General features: G+C 46.2%; 1 protein-coding gene across 1 annotated transcript in view; it reads left to right on the top strand.

The window, feature by feature from the left end:
- LOC140188982 (pyruvate carboxylase, mitochondrial-like) overlaps positions 1-20,336 on the top strand; it is a 1,128,593-nt gene that overhangs the window by 109,023 nt on the left and 999,234 nt on the right. The window contains 2 exon segments of the mRNA XM_072245643.1: positions 2,578-2,723; positions 15,644-15,761. Of these exon segments, the coding sequence (XP_072101744.1) occupies positions 2,578-2,723; positions 15,644-15,761 (264 nt within the window).

Here is a 20,336-nt window from a genome sequence, read left to right as displayed (position 1 = left end):
GAGTACAGGGCAGGTATGTTCCAGTGAGGAAGAGGGACAAGGATGGCAAGGTAAGGGACCCTGGAATGACGAAGGAGGTTGCCAATTTCGTCATGAAGCAGAAGAAGACAACATGGAAGGTTTCGGGAGCTAACATCGAACTGAGCCCTTCAGGAATCACAAACCTGAAGGAGGAAAACAGCAGAGTCAGGAGGGACATTAACCAGTTCTTGGCAAGTAGAATTAAAGAAAATCTCAAGGCACTCCATGCATACAGTACTGTGCAGAAGTCTCAGGCATATATGTGTATATATATATATATATAAACACACACACACACACACACACACACACACACACACACACACACACACACACACACACACACACACACACCCCCACGCACACACAGAGACATACATATATACATATATAGCGGTGCCTGAGTCTTTTGCAATGTACTGTAGTAATTTTACGTATTGCACTGTACTGCTGTCACAAAAAAAAACACAAATTTCATGACGTGTGAGTGATGATAAACCTGATTCTGATCTGGGTCTCTATTGTGGACTGAGAGTGAGAAGGGGGCAGGGAGAGGGGAATCATGGTTGGGAAAAGGGGAAGGGAAAGGAGAGGGAGCGGGAAGCACCAGAGAGACATTCTGTAATGGTCAGTAAACCAATTGTTTGGAATCAAATGACCTTGCCTGGTGTCTCAGGGCTGGGTGTGTCTGCACCTTCGCCATCCGAGTCATATGTAATGAGGAAGAGGGGAGGACCACTCAAGGGTAGAGGAGGAAGATGTGCTTCGGGCCCGAAGACGTGGGCAAGGTCCTGAGTATGTACTTTCCGAGGATAGTGAGATCGGTGCTAATATGTGAAGGAAAAGACGGTGTTGAGTCCCAATGGTCTGACGGAATGTGCCCCAGGTTATTGACAGTGGTCACATAACCAGGACTTGTGACCTGCACCGGCTGCTCGAACGAGCCACGGCTTCACGTCACCCTGATCGGGCGGAGTGGGGGGCTGCTACACCTTCCCCAAGGGTGACCTGTAGGATAGTGGAGAGAATTAGTGCTTTACACCATCTGTGGGAGAGACATATCCCCATCCTGAGAGGAGGTGGTAGACTGCTCAAATTCCAGCCTTTAAAACGCATCCAGTCAGAAACTTGGACAGGACGAGCGGTGGGATACCTGCCAAATCGGCAGATGGGAGCAAAGCAGATGTGCATCAGGATCAGTGCGGGGCTAACACACACAAAATGCCAGAGGAACTCAGCAGGTCGGGCAGCAGCTAAGGAAGGGAATAAAGAGTTGACATTTCAACCCTTCTTCTGGGCTAGATAGGAGCGGGGAAGCAGCCAGTATAAGAAGGTGGGGGGAGGAGGAAGGAGTGCAAGTTGGCAAGTGATAGGTGAGACCAAGTGAGGGGAAAGGTGGGGGGTGGGGGAGAAGGAGGGGGATATAGTGAGAAGCTGGGAGGTGATTGGTGGAAGAGGTAAAGGGCTGAAGAAGAAGGAATCTGATAGGAGAGGAGAGTGGACCATGGGAGTAGGGGAAGGGGGGCGCATCAGAAAGAGGTGATGGACGGATAAGGAGAAATGTCTATGGGTTGGGTCAAGAGAGCTCATTTCAGTCATGTGTGGCTCCCTCCCTCTATGTTTACAGTTCTTGATGTGATGGGCAGAATGAGCAAGTGGCGCTGGCTGTTAGCTGTAGATGACTGTCTGTGTCAGACTGCTGACACATTTGACCTACTGAACTCCCAACCAAACCCAGCGCCAGAGCACTAACAACAGATTCTCAGTCCAGCTGGGGCTCCTTCTCCGTTCTGGGTCAGGGCAGGCACCATTCATTTTATCGAGGTCGCTGATTCCGACTTCATGCAGGATGTTTAGTCAAGGCGGTATGGTTAGTGTAAAGCTACTACTGCGCCAGTGGCCCCGGTACAAATCCACCACTGTCCGTCACGTGTTTGTACATTGTACGTTTGCACATTCTAATGATGTACAGGTTAGTTAGTTAATTAGTCACGGGTGTAATTGGGTGGTGTCTCTCCAAATAAAATGTTCGAGATTTAGTTAGTGTTACTATTAAAAAATATATTTGTTGATATTTCAAAGTGGGCTTTGGTAGTGTCAACCCTGATGGGCTGTGGGAGATACCTGGAGTTAATTTCAATGGTATTAAACTGTAAATTCACAGAGTGCAGATGCAGGCCCTTTGGCCCAAGCCAACCACCAAATGCTCACCCTTTCTATCAAATTTTCCCCGATCCGCAGCCTGCTGTGCTTTGTGATAGCTACTTGTGAAATGTGGTGAGAGAATCTGCCTCCACCATCCTGCTCTGGGGGTTTTGTCCAGGTTCCCACGATGCTTCGTGCTGCTCTGTTGGCAAAGCTCTTTCCAGTGTTGGCCCAAGTCAGCCCTGATGCAGGTGGCAGAGTTTGTCATTGAAACGCTGGTTAAAATCAATACCTGTACCCAGCTGGAAGCCCGAGAAGAATTTATTGGTGAAGTTATCTGCTTTACATCTTCATAGCTAATATACAAAATGGAAACAATAGAAATTACAGCACTCTCGTTTTCCTTTCTAGGTGTTCCAGTTGTACCAGGATCCTCAGCGCCTATAACATCTCTGACCGAAGCCCAGGAGTTTGCCGACACATATGACTACCCGATCATGTTCAAAGCTGCTTACGGAGGCGGTGGCAGAGGGATGAGAATGGTTCGGGACTACGAGGTAAGGTGCTTTCAACATCACGACAGTGTGGGTCAATCAGGAGACAAAGAACTTGGGCTATGGGTGTCACAGTAGCATAGTGTTGCAGCTTGTGGGTTGGACTTCAGAGTTCAGTTCCGCCTGTAGCAAAAGCCTCTCGAACTTTTTATTTTGCAGCAGTGCAGACCAACCATTGCTTTGGGCAGGAAATTTTTACCTGGCCTGAAAACTGCACAGCACTTTAAATTTCGAATACTGTGAATATTTAGAATGAAAATTGAAAAATGACATACTTTTAATTTTATTGATGAATTGAAGGGTGTAATGAAATATGGTACCACAAAGAAAATCTTTCACATTTCGTAAGCATTTTCTAGCTGAGCCCAATTCCAGCTGCGTGGCAATGAAGGCTACGTGCATGGGAGCATTTCAGTTACTGCGTGGCTGCACACCCACGTAGCTTAGGGGGAACAGTGGTCTGTAAGGAGTTTGTGCGTTCTCTCCATGACTGTATGGGTTTTCTCCAGGTGCTGTGGTTTCCTCCCACAGTCTGAAGATGTACGGGTTCGTAGGTTAATTGGTCATTGTAAATTGTCCCATGATTAGGCTAAGGTGATTTTTATTATTAGACTCATTGAGCTGGAAGGGCTGTATCTCTAAATAAAATAAAAATATAAATAAAAAGTAGGATCAATTAAAAAGCAGAACAGGGAAATGGCTGGGGTATCGAGTGGAGATTCTGTGGATGCTGGAAATCTTGAACAACAAACACAAAATGATGGAGGAACTTGGACACCATCTGCAGAGAAGACCCAGGACTCAGCAGGGAACATCCATAGTGCTGTCTGACCTGCTGAGTTTTGTGTGTGTTGCACTTGTTACATACCTCAAGGAGATCTTGTGACTTTCTTGTGAGAATGATGTAATGGTCTTTTGGAGGTCACCTGATGTAATTTTCCCGCTGATGTGAGGTCACGTGATGACATATTCACCACGGGTATAAAAGGGAAGACCCCTGGTGACGCAGTTAGTTTTCCAGCTAGAACGTTAGTCAGAGTTTCCGTTCTGTTGCGTATTTGTTTTATGACGCAGTTTCATTTTTAAAATGGAGTTTTACGTTCTATTGTAAGGTACAACAGTGCTGGACTGGCAGCTTGCCCATTTCTGCCAGATTTGTTGATGTACCTTTTCAGTAGTATTGGAGAGTGAAGACTTTATCGAAGTACAGGACCTGAAGGATTAAGAGGAGTTGGTATCGTTCGGCAGTTTAACAAAGGATCGACCTTATTGAGTCTACGTTGAAGAAGTAGCGACCTGCATCGAAGATAACTCCTACCAAAAGAGAAAGGTAGTTCATGCAGGATTTGCTTGTCAGAAGAAAGGTCAGTTGTTTTAAGCCATTTATTTTCTTCATCGTGAATCCTTTTGGAGAGAACCAGCAGGAAAGTCATGTCTATGAAGAAATCCTTCTCCAGAGAAGTCTCTCCCAATTGAATGTATAAATCTGTTGAACTTTCGAATTTATCATTTTAAGAACTGTATTTGACTTTACCACTTTAAGAACTGTTTTCTCATTTATCGCCTTAAGAACCAGTACTGAGTGGCGATTTGTTGAATGGCCGTGTAGGGTCCAGTTAAGGTTTTTGTTTGTTTTTTTTTATTGTTTATCCGTGTTTAATAAATGTTTGGTTGTTTTTATATAACCTGACTAGATTGATATTCATTGTTGCTGGTTATGTAACACACTGGATTCCCAGCATCTCTTGTGTTTAGCTTATGGACCAAAGATTTTTTGAAGGCATGTCTGAGGTGACATCAGGTGCATTACTGGTGATCTTCCCTAATTCCAAAGATCCAGTAGGAAGATCGAAGAGATCAGGAAAAAAGAGGAAATGATAAACTATAGGTTTTGACATCTGCATCAAAGTGCTGAAGTTCGTGACTGAAAGTGGTGTAACAGGCACAATGGATCTTTGTTTATTTAGTTATTCTGGCCCTTCAAGCCAAGCCGTCCAGCAACCCCCTGATTCAATCCTAGACTAATTTCAGGACAATTTACAACAACAAAATGATCTACTAACCGGCACGTCGCGAACTTCAACTCTTTCAAACAAATGTAAAAATCTACAGTTTTTCATTTCCTCTTTTTTTCTTCCCTGATCTCTTCAATCTTTCTATTAGATCTTAGACATGTCTTTGGACTGTGGGAGGAAACAGGAGCACTGGGAGGATACCCACGCAGTCATGGGGAGAACAGACACACTCCTTACAGGCAGCGATGGGAATTGAACCCGGGTCACTGGTACTGTAAAAAGTTGTGTTCACCACTACACTACCGTGCGGTGGGAATCAAACCTGGGTCACTGGTACTGTTAAAAGTTATGTTAACCACTATACTACCGTGTGGATATGGCAGAGTTGATATGATTTTATGAGGGGGTCAAGTTGATAAATCTGGGTGAGTTTTTTTGCAGTAATGACTAATAGCCTAAACACATACGGCTCACTTCATCACGGGTAAAGCTGTCCCCACCATTGAGCAGATTTACAAGGACCATTGTCGCAGGAAAATACAATCTATCGTCATAGTCATACTTTATTGATCCCGGGGGAAAGTGGTTTTCTTTACAGTTGCACCATAAATAATAAATAGTAATAAAACCATAAATAGTTAAATAGTAATATGTAAATTATGCCAGGAAATAAGTCCAAAACCAGCCTATTGGCTCAGGGTGTCTGACCCTCCAAGGAAGGAGTTGTAAAGTTTGATGGCCACAGGCAGGAATCACTTCCTATGACACTGTGTTGCATCTCGGTGGAATGAGTCTCTGGCTGAATGTACTCCTGTGCCCACCCAGTACATTATGTAGTGGATGGAGGACATTGTCCAAGATGGCATGCAACTTAGACAACATCCTCTTTTCAGACACCACCGTGAGAGAGTCCAGTTCCATCCCCACAACATCACTGGCCTTACGAATGAGTTTGTTGATTCTGTTGGTGTCTGCTACCCTCAGCCTGCTGCCCCAGCACACAACAGCAAACATGATAGCACTGGCCACCTCATAGAACATCCGGCAGATGTTAAAGGACCTCAGTCTCCTCAGGAAATAGAGATGGTTCTGACCCTTCTTGTAGACAGCCTCAGTGTTCTTTGACCAGTCCAGTTTATTGTCAACTTGTATCCCTAGGTATTTGTAATCCTCCACCATGTTCACACTGACCTCCTGAATGGAAACAGGGGTCACCAGTACCTTAGCTCTCCTCAGGTCTACCACCAGCTCCTTAGTCTTTTTCACATTAAGCTGCAGATAATTCTGCTCACACCATGTGACAAAGTTTCCTACCGTATCCCTGTACTCAGCCTCATCTCCCTTGCTGATGCATTCAACTATGGCAGAGTCATCAGAAAACTTCTGGAGATGACAAGACTCTGTGCAGTAGTTGAAGTCCGAGGTGTAAATGGTGAAGAGAAATGGAGACCCTTCTGGCTCGGACCTGCTCTCTTCTCACTGTTACCATGAGGAAAGAGGTACAGGAGCCTCAGGACTCACACCACCAGGTACAGGGACAGTTATTACCCCTCAACTATCAGACTCCTGGACCAGTGAGGATAACCTCAACTCTGAACTGATTCCATCGGGAAGGAGGTACAGGAGCCTCAGGTCCCACACCACCAGGTTCAGGGACAGATATTACACTCAACCATCAGGCTCCTGAACCAGTGAGGATAACCTCAACTCTGAACTGATTCCATCGGGAAGGAGGTACAGGAGCATCAGGTCCCACACCACCAGGTTCAGGAACAGTTATTACCCTCAACCATCGGGCTCCTGAACCAGAGGGGATAACTTCACTCACACTTTCTCCAACGTTGAACTGTTCCCACAACCTATGGACTCACTTTCAAGGACTCTTTATCTCATGTTCTCGATATTTATTGCTAATTTATTTATTATTAAGATTATTTCTTTTTTTTCTTTTGTATTTGTGCAGTTTGTTGTATTTTACACTCTGTTTCTCCATCCTGTTGGCTGTGGTATTCCATTGGTTCTGTTGTGTTTCTTGGAATTACTGAGTATGCCCACAAGAAAGTGAATCTCTGCGTTGTATAGGGTGACATGTACGTACTTTCATAATAAATTTACTTTGTATGTTGTGTACACAAAACGCTGGAGGAACTCAGCAGGTCAGGCAGCACCATAAACAGTCGATATTTTGGGCTGAGACCGGACATCAGGGTTAACTGGATAGATGTGTGTCTGGCCGGGACTGGGAGATTAACCCCACATGTTGATTGAAAAACAGTTGAAATGCCAGCTGGAGAAGCAGACTTCTGGACTCACCATTTCTATGTCAACCATTAACAAGTTTGGTCCATAGTCTACCTGCTTTGTTGACTGAGCTGTTGCCTAGATAATTCCAATGTTGTAAGAGTCCCTTGCTCTACCACACACTTAAGCAGTGCATTCCAGAATCCAACCTTCGAGTCGTCGAAGGTTACAGATTTTTCTCCTAATATATCTGCAGAAGCTCTGGAATTGTCCTTACCTTGTCTGTGCAAGAGAAGCCTCATGCCTTCTTTTTGCCCTTCCGAGCAAACAAGTTATTTCTCAACTTCTTCCCCCTAAATTAATCCCATGCCTCTGATACGTTATGGTGAAAAAATTCTCACTCTCTACCCAATCGAGGCCCTCACTATTTTGTACTCTGATATCAGGTCCGTCCCTCAGCTTTCCATAATCGCTGTCTCTGCTTTTAAGCCAAGCCCTCCAGTCCTGAGAATAACCTTGTGAACTCTTTGTGTGCCCTCTCCAACTTAATAACATCCTTCCGATAGATAAAGGACCAGTACTGCTCTCAAAGCTCCAAGTGCAGCTTCACCAACATCTTCTCGAATAGTAATAATGTCCTGTCTCTCTTACTCAGTGGAACAATCTATGTTCCGTGCCTATTCTGGTATCTGTCCCCCACTTTTCCTTCACTACATCGACGACTGCATTGGCGCTGCTTCCTGCACGCATGCTGAGCTCGTTGACTTTATTAACTTTGCCTCCAACTTTCACCCTGCCCTCAAGTTTACCTGGTCAATTTACGACACCTCCCTCCCCTTTCTAGATCTTTCTGTCTCTGTCTCTGGAGACAGCTTATCTACTGATGTCTACTATAAGCCTACTGACTCTCACAGCTACCCGACTATTCCTCTTCTCACCCTGTCTCTTGCTAAAATGCCATCCCCTTCTCGCAATTCCTCCGTCTCCGCCGCATCTGCTCTCAGGATGAGGCTTTTCACTCCAGGACAAGGGAGATGTCCTCCTTTTTTAAAGAGAGGGGCTTCCCTTCCTCCACCATCAACTCTGCTCTCAAACGCATCTCCCCCATTTCACGCACATCTGCTCCCACTCCATCCTCCCGCCACTAGGAATAGGGTTCCCCTGGTCCTCACCTACCAACCCACCAGCCTCCGGGTCCAACATATTATTCTCTGTAGCTTCCGCCACCTCCAATGGGATCCCACCACTATGCACATCTTTCCCTCCCCCCACCCCTGCTTTCCGCAGGGATCGCTCCCTACGCGACTCCCTTGTCCACTCGTCCCCCCCATCCCTCCCCACTGATCTCCCTCCTGGCACTTATCCTTGTAAGCGGAACAAGTGCTACACATGCCCTTACACTTCCTCCCTTACCACCATTTAGGGCCCCAGACAGTCCTTCCAGGTGAGGCGACACTTCACCTGTGAGTCGGCTGGGGTGATATACTGTGTCTGGTGCTCCCGATGTGGCCTCCTATATATTGGCGAGACCCGACGCAGACTGGGAGATCGTTTTGTTGAACACCTACGCCCTGTCTGCCAGAGAAAGCAGGATCTCCCAGTGGCCACACATTTTAATTCCACATCCCATTCCCATTCTGACATGTCTATCCACGACCTCCTCTACTGTAAAGATGAAGGCACACTCAGATTTGAGGAACAACACCTTATATTCCGTCTGGGTAGCCTCCAACCTGATGGCATGAACATTGACTTCTCTAACTTCTGCTAATGCCCCACCACCCCCTTGTTCCCCATCCGTTATTTATTTATATACACACATTCTTTCTCTCTCTCTCCTTTTTCTCCCTCTGTCCCTCTGACTATACCCCTTGCCCATCCTCTGGGCTTTTCCCCCCCTCCCCCTTTTCCTTCTCCCTGGGCCTCCTGTCCCATGATCCTCTCGTATCCCTTTTGCCAATCACCTGTCCATCTCTTGGCTCCATCCCTCCCCCTCCTGTCTTCTGCTATCATTTCGGATCTCCCCCTCCCCCTCCAACTTTCAAATCTCTTGCTAGCTCTTCTTTCAGTTAGTCCTGACGAAGGGTCTCGGCCCGAAATGTCGACGGTACCTCTTCCTAGAGATTTTTGTGTGGAATATAAGGTGTTGTTTTTCCGCTGTAGGCCACAGACTGACATGTCGGAATGTGAATGGGAATTGGAATTAAAATGTTTGGCCACCGGGCCATTCCGCTTTTGGTGGATGGAGCGGAGGTCCCCCAATTTAAAGTGTGTCTCGCCAACGTAGAGGAGGCCGCATCGATAGCACCTGACGCACGTAGACAACCCCAGCAGGTTCACAGGTGAAGGGTCGCCTCACCTGGAAGGACTGTTTGGGTCCCTGAGTGGTGGTGAGGGAGGTGATGCGGCACTTTGGCCACTGGCAGGGATAAGTGCTGGAAGGGAGATTAGAGGGGAGGGACAGGCGGACAAGGGACAAGAGAGAACTATTCCTGCAGGAAGTGGAGAGTTGGGAAGGGGGAGGTAAAGATGTGCTTGGTGGTAGGATCCCTTTAGAGATGGCGCAAGTTGCGGAGAATGATGTGTTGAATACAGAGCGTCATGGAGTGGCCGTATGAAAAGATAAGAGGGACTTTGTCCTTGTTAAGACAGCAGGAAGATGGAGTGAGCATGAATGTGCAGGAAATGGAGGAGATGCAGGTGAGGGCAGCATCAATGGTGAAGGAAGGGAAACCCCTTTCTTTGAGGAAGGAGGACACCTGTGATGTGCTAGAAAGGAACATCCTGGGACAGGTGCGGGGGAGATGATGTACTAAAAAGGGAATAGCATTTTTACAGGAGACGAAGTGGGAAAAGAAATAGTCAGGATATCCGTGGGAGTCGATATGTTTACAAAGGATGTCAGCCGATAGTTTGTCTCCAGTGATGGAGATTGAGAAAGGGGAAGGGGGTAGCAGAAATGGACCACGTGAATTTAAGGGCAGGGTGGAAATTAGAGGCAAAGTTGATGAAATTGACGAACTCAGCACGGGTGATGAAGCAGCACTGGTGCAGTTGTCAGTGTAGCAGAGGAAGCGTTTACTCAGTGTCCTGATTGATGAAGGGTAGTGTGTGAAAAACTATAGACATAGTTACCTCTGTTCTACAACACTCTCCAGTGCTGTACCATTGCCCTGATTTAACTTCTCAATACGCAACATTTCAAACTTGCCCGAGTTAGGTTTGCTTACCCAGTTCATCTGGATCCTGTTGTGATTGTAGGTAATGGTCTTCACTGTCCACTACATTACCAGTGTCATCCACAATCTTACTAACAATGCCAAGCTACATTCTCAATCAAATCATTAATGTAGAATAGATGATAACAGCAGTGGACCCCGCGGCACACCACCGATCACAGATCTCCAGTCTGAATGCCACGGCTTCCCTGATCACCATCTCGCTTCTTTGATAAACCAGTTATGCACCCATTTGAGTCCTGAAGAAGGGTCTCAGCTCCAAACGGCGACTGTGTTCTTTTCCATGGATGTTGGCTGACTTGATGAGTTCCTCCAGCATTTGTGTGTGTTGCTTTGGATTTCCAGCATCTGCAGAGTCTCTTGTGTTTATGCACCCATTTGGGTCCTGTGTAATCTAACTTTCTGGACTAGCCAACATGCAGCACCTTGTCAAAGGATTTGCTGTAGTCCATTGGAGAGCTCTTAGTCACTCAGGGTAGTGTGAGAAAGAGGGGAAAACTGTGTGAATAAATCATATTGCAGGCTTGGTCCATGGCCTGCTATGCTTTGATGACTGAAATGTTGTCTAAATACTTCCTAGGTTGTGAGAGTCACTCCCTTCACTACCCAATTAAGCAAGTTCAAACCTCTGGACTCACAGTAATCCTGCCAATTCAATTTTGTAACAATACCTATGGGATCCCACGAACTGGATGCAGGTTTTCTGGAGGGACGGGATTCTGGCAGAAGGTCCCTGCAGAAAGGGGAAAGCATACAACACACCTGAAAATAGTGCAGTCGTGACTTGGAACAAAGATGTTTGAAGTAAATTTGTTATCAAAGTACATATATGTAACCATATTTGATTTTATTTTTATTTCTTGAGGTAGGCCCTTCCGGCCCTTTGAGCGATGCCGCCCAGCAATACACTGATTTAATCCTAATGCAATCACAGGACAACTTACAATGACCATTTAACCTACTGGGTACGTCTTTGGACTGTGGGAGGAAACAGGAGCACCCGGAGAAAACTGGAGCATGTGGTCACGAGGAAGACATGCAGAGACTCAATATAGATGATGCTGGGATTACACTCCGAACTACAACCCCCCCCCCCCCGCCGTAATGGCGTTGTGCTGACCTCTATGGCACCCCATACCACTCTGAGATTGTTTTCTTGAGGACATTCACAGCACATAGGAAATACACAATAGAATCAATGAAAAACTGCACACGATGGAGATGGACAAACGACAGCAAAGTGTGCAAACACAAAAAGAAAAGAAAAAAATAATAATAAATAAGCTGAATAAGTTTTGAGAACATGAGATGAAGAGTCCTTAAAAGTGAGTCCATGTTTTGTGGAAGCATCTCATTTGAGTGAAGTTATCCCTTTGGTTCAGGAGCCTGATGGTTGAGGGGTAATAATTGTTCCTGAGGCCCCTGTACAACCTTCCTGATGGAATCAGTTCAGAGTTGAGGTGAGTGAAATTATCCTCACTGGTTCAGGAGCCTGATGGTTGAGGGGTAATAACTGTTCCTGAACCTGGTGGTGTGGGACCTGAGGCTCCTGTATCTCCTTCCCGATGGAATCAGTTCAGAGTTGAGGTTATCCTCACTGGTTCAGGAGCCTGATAGTTGAGGGTAATAACTGTTCCTGAGCCTGGTGGTGTGAGTCCTGAGGCTCCAGTACCTTCTGCCTGATGGGAGCAGCGAGAAGAGAGCATGTCCTGGCTGGTGGGGGTTCTTTGACGATGGACTTGGTATTTGTGCTCAATGGAGGGCTTTACCCATGATGGACTGGGCCGTATCCACTACTATTTGTAGGACTTTCTGTTCAAGGGCATTGGCAATGGCATACCAGGCCTTGAAACAAGCAGACAGTATACTCTCCACCACACATCTATAATGCTGGTGGAACTTGGCAGGCCAGGCAACATCTATGGAAAAGAGTACAGTCAATGTTTCAGGTCGAGACCCTTCATCAGGATGAATGGTCACAACCTGAAGCTTCGACTGTTTATGCCTTTCTATAGATGCTGCCACACAGTCATAAGTATAAAGTGAGTAGAGCAGGGGGCTAAGCACACAGCCTTGTGGTGCATCTGTGCTAGTACAGATTGTGGAGGAGACGTTGTTGCCAATCCCAGCTGACTGGGGTCTGCAAGTGAGGAAATTAGGATCCGATTACACAGGGGGTATTGAGGCCAAGGTCTTGGAGCTCACCTGAGAGCGAAACCTTGTGGTCACCTACGTCGCTCGGTTTGACTTGACAGGAGGTAATGGCACTCGAGCCCTGCCAGAGCCGTTGAGCATCCTTCAGGTTTGGTGTGGGATTGCAGGTTCATTGTGGGATGGCTTTCCGGAAGTCGTATCTGGATCCAGACCTGAAAGTCGTAGCTGCCTCCCACAACCAGCTCTTTGTTTGTTCTTTCCTTTGGAGCCGTGCTCTTCACATCATTAGAAGTCAGTTCATTCTGGGTAGTATGTTTATACTCTGTTATCAAGGGGATTTTTCAGTGTGAATGTGCCATTGGTCCATGTGGGTTTTATTTTCCAGTCTGTCTACAGTATACCTGTTATGACTGCACTGTAGTAATAGTGATATCAAAAGCTGATTTTGGCACCATAGTCTAAATTTATGCTTTTTTTCCCCTTTGGCACCCATCACTTCTAAAGAAGTGCTGATTACCAGCAGGTTTTGTTTCCATTTGTAAGGTAAAAGATGAAAACCTGAATAGAGGCTGGAGCAGGGGCAGCAGAATTGGTGAATGAGAGGAAGACTGGATCCTACATGCAGAGTGGGATAGAAGGGCAGTCAGGAATTTGTTTGAACCACAGATCCTTCTGAACTGAGAAAAATGATTTGTTAAAAAAATGTAATGAAAGCCTGGGCTCGAATATTCTGGCGTCAACTGCTGGTGGGGGAGAGGTCACAAGCTTCTGAACGGGAGGGAAAATGCATGCAAGGGTGAAGGTGAGAAGCGCGAGTACTCTGTTTGGATAAATAGCTTTGGTTGCTTTGTCTTTCACACCCCTGAGTGGTAGTAGATGTCCAAAGATACAGATTTTCACGACATGGCCACCAAGCAGAAGAGGAAGAATGTCCTCCCTTGAAGCATAGTGAATCTTTGGAATTCTTTAGAGGAACGTGATGTTGAGCCACCAGGCATAATCAAGGATTGGATCAGTAGATTTTGGGAGAATAAAGTGCTATGGGAATCAGACATGAAAATGAATTTAAAGTGAAATATCTGTTCAGCTGCAGTCTTATTGAATCGCAGAGTAGGCTCGAGAAGCTGCCCAGTCAACTTCTACTCTTAGATGGCAACAGAATGAACACAACACCTGACCTAAAGCAACCTGAACAGTCATATGTTACAGGCTATACCACTGGAGTTCGTCAGACAGAATTTGTCAAAGCCAAATAAGGTGAAATTAGGCTGGATTAATTTTAAAGAGAAATTTAAAGAAGGAGAGAGAGAGGTTTAGTGATGAAATTCCAGAGATGCAGGTTTAGAAAATTACAGGGTTGCCAGGATGGAGTTTAGGAATGAAATTAGGAGAGCTAGAAGGGGCCACGACAAGGCCTTGGCAAGCAGGATTAAGGAAGACCCCAAGGCATTCTAGAAGTATGTGAAGAGCAAGAGGATAAGACGTGAGAGAATAGGACCAATCAGGAGCAATAGTGGAAATATGCGTATGGAACCGGAGGAAGTAGTGGAGATACTCAATGAATACTTTGCTTCAGTATTCACCAGGGAAAAAGACCTTGGCAATTGTGGGGATGCCTTACAGCGGACTGAAATGCTTGAGCATATCAATATTAAGAAAGAGGATGTGCTGGAGCTTTTGAAAAGTGTTCAGTTAGATAAGTCACCAGGACTGGATGAGATGTACCCCAGGCTACTGTGGGAAGCCAGGGAGGAGATTGCTGAGCGTTTGGCGATGATCTTTTCAACATCAATAGGGACGGGAGAAGTACCAGAGGATTGGAGGATTGCAAATGTTGTTCCCTTCTTTAAGAAAGGGAGTAGAGATAACCCAGGAAATTATAGACCAGTGAGTCTGCTTTCAGTGGTGGGCAAGTTGTTGGAGAAGATCCTGAGAGGCAGGATTTATGAGCATTTGGAGGGACATAATCTGATTAGGGATAGTCAGCATGGCTTTGTCAGCCTGATTGAATTCTTTGAGGATGCAACAAAGCACATTGATGAAGGTAGAGCAGTGGATATACTGTATATGGATTTCATTAAGGCATTTGATAAGGATCCCCATGCAAGGCTCATTCAGAAAGTAATGAGGAATGGGATCTAAAGAGACCTTGCTTTGTGGATCCAGAATTGACTTGCCCACAGAAGGCAAAGGGTAATTGTAGATGGTCCATATTCTGCATGGAGGACGGTGACCAGTGGTATTCCACAGGGATCTGTTCTGGGACCCATCCTCTTTGTGATTTTTATAAATGACCTGGATGAGGAAGTAGAAGGGTGGGTTAGTAAGTTTGCTGATGGTGCTGTGGATAGTGTGAAGGGTTGTCGGAGGTTACAACAGGATATCGATAGGATGCAGAGCTGGGCTGAGAAGTGGCAGATGGAGTTCAACCCAGATAACTGTGAAGTCGTTCATTTCAGTAGGTCAAATTTAAAGACAAGATATAATATTAATGGTAAGACTCTTGGCAGTGTAGGTGATCAGAGAAATCTAGGGGTCTGTGTCCATAGGACACTCAAAGCTGCTGTGCAGGTTGACAGCATTGGCCTTCATCAACCGTGGGACTGAGTTCAAGAGCCGTGAGGTAATGTTACAGCTATATAAGACTTCGGTCAGACCCCACTTGACCAGATATGCACTTCATATCTGGTCACTTCACTGTGGGAGGGATATGGATACGATAGAGAGAGTGCAGAGGAGATTTACAAGGGTGTTACTTGGATTGGAGAGGATGCCTAATGAGAATAGGTTGAGTGAACTCGGCCTTTTCTGCTTGAGCGACGGAGGATGAGAGGTGACCTGATAGAGTAGTATAAGATGATGAGAGGCATTGATCGTGTCGATAGCCAGAGGCTTTTTCCCAGGGCTAACACGAGGGGGCATAGTTTTAAGGTGTTTGGAAATAGGTATCAAGGGGATGTCAGAGGTAAGTTTTTCTCACAGAGAATGGTGGGTGCGTGGAATGGGCTGTCGGCAGCGGCGGTAGAAGCAGATGCAATAGGGTCTTTTAAGAGACTCTTAGGTAGGTACATGAAGCTTAGAAAAATAGAGGGCTACGCAGTAGGGTAATTCTTGGCAGTTTCTCGAGTAGGGTACATGGTCGGCACAACATTGTGGGCCGAAGGGCCTGTAATGTGCTGTAGGTTTCCATGTTCTATGTTCTTCAACCTTTGAGTCGTAAACTCTTCGATACATTCTGCATCTAAAATTTTCTGCGATCATTGTTTTCCTGCAGGAGCTGGAGGAGAACTACCAGCGAGCTTACTCCGAGGCTCTGTCTGCTTTTGGAAATGGAGCGTTGTTCATTGAGAGGTTCATTGAGAGACCGAGACACATTGAAGTACAGATACTCGGTAAGTCTGCTTCAGGGACATACAAATGCCCAGCGTTATCGAGAGAGAAGGTTTTCATCCACATCGCTGCCACATTCCCAGTGAGAGAATCTCAAATGAGGGAGTTACATGGTGAGGCAGGGGTGATCATTTGGAACTGAGGTGTTCAGGGGGTGCTGAACTCTGTGCGCCTGAAGGTTGTGAAGACTGGATCACTGCCGTGTGTTGAAGAGGAAGTAGATAGATGAATGCTCTGAGATCCAGCACCGAAGACCATAAGACAGAAGCAGAATGAGGCCATTCAGCCCATTGAGTCTACTCATGGCTGATTTATTATCCTTCCCAGCCCCATTCTTCTGCCTTCTCCCTGACATCCTTACAAATCAAGAACCTTTCAACCTCTGCCCAGAGTCTCCCGGGGAACTACATCTGCGTGAAGTGCATTCAGCTGCAGCTCCTTGAAGACTGTGTTCGGGATCTAGAGCGGCAGCTGGATGACCCTCGGCTTGTACGGGAGAGTGAGGAGATAATCGATCAGAGTTACAGGGAAGTAGCCACCCCGAAGTTGCAGGAGACGAGTAGCTGGGGGAGAAGAGGGGAGTGGTAGTGATAGGGGACTCAGTAGTCAGGGGAACAGACGGGAGATTCTGTGGACGTGAACAGGACACCCGAATGGGATGTTGCCTCCCAGGTGCCAGGGTCAGGGACATCTCAGCTCGCGTCCACAACACTCTGGGGAGGGAGGGGGAGTAAGCCAGATTCCTTGGTACATATTGGTACCAATGACATAGGAAGGAAAAGCCAGGAGGTCCTGAAGAGAGAATTTAGAGAGCTAGGTAGAAAGCTGAGAAGCAGGACCTCCCGGGTAGTAATTTCTGGATTGCTGCCTGTGCCACGCACCAGTGAGGGTAGGAACAGGATGACTTGGCAGATAAATGTGTGGCTGAGAAGCTGGTGCAGGGGTCAAGGGTTCTTGGATCATTGGGATCTCTTCTGGGGGAGGTATGACCTGTTCAAAAGTGACGGGTTGCACCTGAACCGGAGGGGGACCAATGTTTATTAGAGTTGTTGGGGAGGGTTTAAACTAATTTAGCAAATGATAGGACATAATTGCAGACAGCAGGGTGGTTATCAGTGCATTAGGGATGCAGAATCAAAAAGGGCAGCAAATATAGTACTCAAAGTGTGATAACTCAGTGTACAGAGTATAAGAAATAAGGTGGATGACCTTGTTGCACTATTACAGATTGTCACGTATGATGTTACAGCCAGTACTGAATCATGGCTGAAGGATGGTTGTAGTTTGGAGCTGAATGTCCAAGGTTACACGTTGTATCAGAGGGATAGGCGGGGGGTGACGTGGTTCTGCTGGTAAAGGATGGCATCAAATCAGTAGAAAGATGTTGAATCCTTGTGGGTTGAGTTAGGAAACCGCAAAAGTAAAAAAGAAAGCCCTGATGGCAGTTATATACAGGCTTCCCAACAGAATCTGGGATGTGGACCACAGATTACAACAGGAAATAGAAAAGACGTGTCAAAAGGGCAATGTTACGATAGTCATAGAAGATTTCAACATGCAGATCAATTTGGAAAATCAGGTTGGAAATGATCTCAAGATAGTGAGTTTGTTGAATGCCTATGAGGTGGCTTTTTAGAGCAGTTTGTCGTTGAGCTGACTAGGGGATCAGCAATACTGGATTGGGTGTTATGTGATGAACCAGAGGTGATTAGGGAGCTGAAGGTAAAAGAACCCTTAGTAATATGATTGAGTTCAACTTGAAATTTGATGGTGAAGTCTGACGTGGCAGTATTTCAGTGGAGTAAAGGAAGTTACAGTGCTATGAGAGAGGGGTTGGCCAAAGTAATTTATAAGGAGATGCTGGCAGGGGTGACAGCAGAGCAGCAATGGCATAAGTTTCTGAGAAAAATGAGGAAAGTGCAAGACAGGTGTATTCCAAAAACAAATAAATATTCAAATGGCAAAATTGTACAACCATGGCTGACAAGAAACGTCAAAGCTAATGTAAAAACAAGAGAGGGCATGCAACAAAGCAAACATTAACGGGAAGTTTTTAAAAACCTACAGAAAGCAACTAGAAGAATCATTCAGAGGGAAAGATGAAATAATAAAGCAAGCAAACAAACAATATCACAGTCGATAATAACACACATCAAAGTTGCTGGTGAACGCAGCAGGCCAGGCAGCATCTCTAGGAAGAGGTACAGTTGACGTTTCGGGCCGAGACCCTTCGTCAGGACTAACTGAAAGAAGAGCTAGTAAGAGATTTGAGAGGGAGAGGGGGAGATCCAAAATGATAGGAGAAGACAGGAGCTCTCTTGGCTCCATCCCTTCCCCTCCTGTCTTCTATCATTTTGGATCTCCCCCTCCCCCTCCCACTTTCAAATCTCTTACTAGCTCTTCTTTCAGTTAGTCCTGACGAAGGGTCTCAGCCGGAAACGTCAACTGTACCTCTTCCTATAGATGCTGCCTGGCCTACTGCGTTCACCAGCAACTTTGATGTGTGTTGCTTGAATTTCCAGCATTTGCAGATTTCCTCATGTTTGCGTTTTCAAAGTGGATACTAAAAGCTTTTTCAAGTATGTAAAAAATAAAAGAGAGATGAGAGTGGATATAGGACCGCTAGAAAATGAGGCTGGAGGAATAATAAGAGGGGGCAAGGAGATGGTAGATGAACTAAATGAGTATTTTGCATCAGTCTTCACTGTGGAAGGCACTGGCTGTGTGCCAGATGTTGAAGGGTGTGAGGGTGTTGTAGCATGGATGAAATCATCGGAGAGAGAGTTACTGGTAGATACAAAGCAGCTTCTTTATTCGACACAACAAGGTACAGCAGGCATCGTACCGAGACGCTTTCGGTGGAAAGGTCTGTTGACCCAATGTGGGGCTCGATATTTATTTGCTAAACACAAAGGGCAATTCCATATTTACAAAGTATAGCCAATGCTTTCTTTTGAAGCTACATGCAAACTTCACACCTTCTGATTTGGATCCATCCCACAGATGCCAGCATTGTCTGTGGACTGGGATTCACAGCTTCTAGGAAATGCATTGTTCCAAATTAAATCCATAATACATAGTCAGGGAACAGAAGACTTGTAGCCAAAGCTGTTTGCTAAATGTAAATGACCTAAACCCAAAGATCACTCTAACAGTCCCTCCTCTTGGCCCGCCTGGGCAAAAATAATTTTGTACCAGGAAAGACCAACCTAGGAGGATCTACTTAAATAGGACAGCAAAAACGCCTGCCTCGAAATTCCCCCCCAATTTTGTATGCCTCGATATCTACCCTAGCATTCCCTATCGTTACCTACCAAATGTTAAGCAGAGAGGCTGTTCCAGAAACTTAAACAAGTCTTTAGAAATGCAGCTTCTTTCGTGTGCCTGTCAGCTCTTTCCCTGCAGGCTGATTGCAGCTTAATCACATTCCTTGTCTTCACCCCTTCATTCTCTGGTCGCTGAAACTCTCCTTCCAGGAGCACCCCCAGGTCCTCTCATCGATGTACAGGAAGGAGTTGGGGTGGCCTCTATGTAAATGTCTGCAAGGACCTCTCCCCAGTGGCACCCCCTTCCGAACTGTCTAGTCAATCACTGGCCCAGCTGCTGAAAGGGCCCAGTTCCTCATTCAGATTGAGGGCGACTGCCTTCAGATGTCGTGTGCAGTCTGAAATGCCATCAAAGTTATGGAAATTGCTGTTTAACTTTAACTTAAAAATCCCTTCCCAGGCTGGTTGGTGGCGCAACGACATCAGCACTGGACCCGGGAGCGGAGGTTCCCGGGTTCGAAACCAGTCGGGTCTGCCCCCGAGTACGTTTTCCATCCATGCCGGGTTGAGTGTCGAGATCGCAACTCGACCTCGTAAAATAAAGGGAAAATACTGCAAAAATGTCTGTGTGAGGAGTGATGTGCCACATAGTCTGTCTCTTGCTCCGTGCCTTGTAAAAAGCCATGAAAAAGACATCATCACGGACACGCAGACACACACGCACGCACATGCACAGACTCACACACACGCAGGCACACGCCAAAAAAAATCCCTTCCCATCTATTTTCCAATCTTTTCTGTTCTATGCTATGAAATTAATCAGCTGCCTTCAGCAACCAACCTTCATTACAGAGTACCATCATCATCACACTTTGGCATGGTTTTCTGCCACGCTCTTGGTGTTTTCTGCCTTTGCGTTTTCTCCGGGTATGTTTTCATCAGCTGTGGTCAGGTCTGGCATGGCCGGCTGGTGTTCCTCTCTTAGGTTCTCTGTAATTACATGGTTACTGGGTACACTCGGTTCCCCACTCTGTCTGTGGGAGCAACGAGAGAGTGAGTCGTATGCTTTAACCTGAGTCCAGTGTTTCCACTGGCTGCCTCGCCGAGTCTGTACACAGATATACGTATCATTGGTTAAGAGTACCATCTGTGGTCCTATTCACCTGGGGGCAAACCCTGGCCTTTCCGGCAGCACCCTCACCATGGCTTGGTCGCTGGGCTGTGGAAGGACTACCTCCCTTCCCTCTGGCTCTCTCTGATCAGCAATGTGCTGCTGTTGTTTCGCTCGGTCCTTCAACACTTTAAGTTGAT

This window comes from Mobula birostris, chromosome 28 (assembly GCF_030028105.1).
Source record: "Mobula birostris isolate sMobBir1 chromosome 28, sMobBir1.hap1, whole genome shotgun sequence".
In the NCBI taxonomy this organism is placed as follows: Eukaryota; Metazoa; Chordata; class Chondrichthyes; order Myliobatiformes; family Myliobatidae; genus Mobula; species Mobula birostris.
The sequence above is the reverse complement of the archived record's forward strand: the minus strand, read 5'-3'. Positions and strand labels throughout refer to the sequence as shown.